This window comes from Babylonia areolata, chromosome 22 (genome assembly GCF_041734735.1).
Source record: "Babylonia areolata isolate BAREFJ2019XMU chromosome 22, ASM4173473v1, whole genome shotgun sequence".
In the NCBI taxonomy this organism is placed as follows: domain Eukaryota; kingdom Metazoa; phylum Mollusca; class Gastropoda; order Neogastropoda; family Buccinidae; genus Babylonia; species Babylonia areolata.
The window spans coordinates 25,059,675-25,061,355 of record NC_134897.1 but is presented as its reverse complement, the minus strand read 5'-3'; the positions used below and the strand labels follow the sequence as shown (position 1 = coordinate 25,061,355).

The 1,681-nt window shown below is 45.3% G+C and overlaps 1 protein-coding gene across 1 annotated transcript in view; it reads right to left on the bottom strand.

Annotated features, from left to right (window-relative positions):
- Positions 1–1,088: 1,088 nt before the first annotated feature.
- Positions 1,089–1,681, bottom strand: part of LOC143297075 (limbic system-associated membrane protein-like) — a 146,035-nt gene continuing 145,442 nt past the window's right edge. Inside the window, exon 10 of the mRNA XM_076609247.1 lies at positions 1,089–1,207. Within this exon, the coding sequence (XP_076465362.1) occupies positions 1,089–1,207 (119 nt within the window). The remainder of the gene's footprint in view (positions 1,208–1,681) is intronic.

Genomic DNA, 1,681 nt, shown 5'->3' with positions numbered 1-1,681 from the left:
TTCCTTCCTTCTGAAATGCGCAATACTCCACAACATCGAACACCATTATGGAAAGCTTTGTTTGTGTAAGTCATCATGGCATACTCCAGAAAGTAAACAAACAACAAAAATACACACAGAGTTACACATGTTTGTGTTAGCTATGGGTGAAGAAACCAGCCACACACAATGTTTGTGTTTTTTGTGATTTTTGCGAGTTGCGATAAAACACCAAGAGACCTACACGACGGAATAAATGCTTTCCATGTAGGTCTTTGTAAACTGACCAAAGGGAACCTCTTGTACTGTCCTTGTTATTCTTCACTCTCATCCATTCATTCAAGGTCCACATGACAAGCCGTGCTACGTTTACTGAGCCTGCGGGTCTCTCACAATCCTCTGTTGTTTCAAGTCCATCCACGCTTTGCTGTGTGCCTGTCGGAACCATTGTCCTTCTGGTCACCCCGAACCTTTGATTCAGTTTCAAGAGAACAGACAAATCAAAACGCCTGCAGACACTGTGGATAACAGCACATCAACAGCCATTCAGACACCGAATGGCAAAGCGGAAGTCCATGTGTTCAGTTTTACACGCATCAAACACAAAACGACGGTAGAGTTGTCTGCCTGTGCTTGTTATTCCTCGACTATCATGCTGTTTTGTTCATGTATCAAACACGTTTCGTATGTATTCACAATAGGTTAGACACTCATATTTTTCCAAGTGACAACTTGACGATAATGATCAGTTGACAAAGAAGCGGGAATCCCTAAGCAAGAAGAATGGTAAATGCAAAGAACTAGATCCTTTTCACAGCGTCGAAAATGGGTATGGAAATTTTCATCATTACTCCCCGCTGGGTCATTAATTTGTTGCTTTAATACGCCTTTACTAGATTCTTTCCCACAGAAAAAAAGACAGATGTCTTCAAAAAAACAACACTCCGTGATGGACCAGTGATTTCTAGCGTTGTTCGGGGGTGAATTGCTGTAGGCCTTTACCAGATTTTTTCCTACAGAAAAGACAGATGTCTTGAAAAACAACACTCCGCGATAGATAAGTGATTTCCAGCGTTGTTCGGAGGTGACGGAATTCAGCGTCACTGCAATCATCTCAGCAGGGCAAGGGCGACAATCGTTGATATCCCCATCGTCAGAGGCGAGCAGAAGGAGGAGGTTGTTCCCCCTGAGCCAGGTTCGATCACTTGTTCGTTGCGCGGGCCGCCACCTGGAATCAAGAGCAGAGGAGAGAGTTCCAAATGAGTTTGAGTGAGAACAACGACTCCAAGAATTCTGCACACAAACCTCACCGCCACATCCACCCCCACTTCCACCCACCCTTCGCAGTTCCCCGTCCCCGATCAGTTGGTACAACGAGAAGGGAAGGTTGTGTGTGTGTGTGTGTGTGTGTGTGTGTGTGTGTGTGTGTGTGTGTGTGTGTCTGTGTGTGTGTCTGTGTGTCTGTGTCTGTGTCTGTCTGTGTGTCTGTGAGAGAGAGAGAGATTGAGAGAGAGAGAGAGAGAGAGAGAGAGACAGACAGACAGCCCAAACAGAGAAATATAGGGGTTTTATAAAGTTAGAGTGAGCGAAAACGAGGGAAAGAGAGAAGGGAGTAGACAAAGTGAGAGAGAGAGATAGAGTGGGAGAGCCAGAAAAACAGGCAGAGACAAAAAAGAGAGTGGCAGAGAGAGCGAGAGAGAGC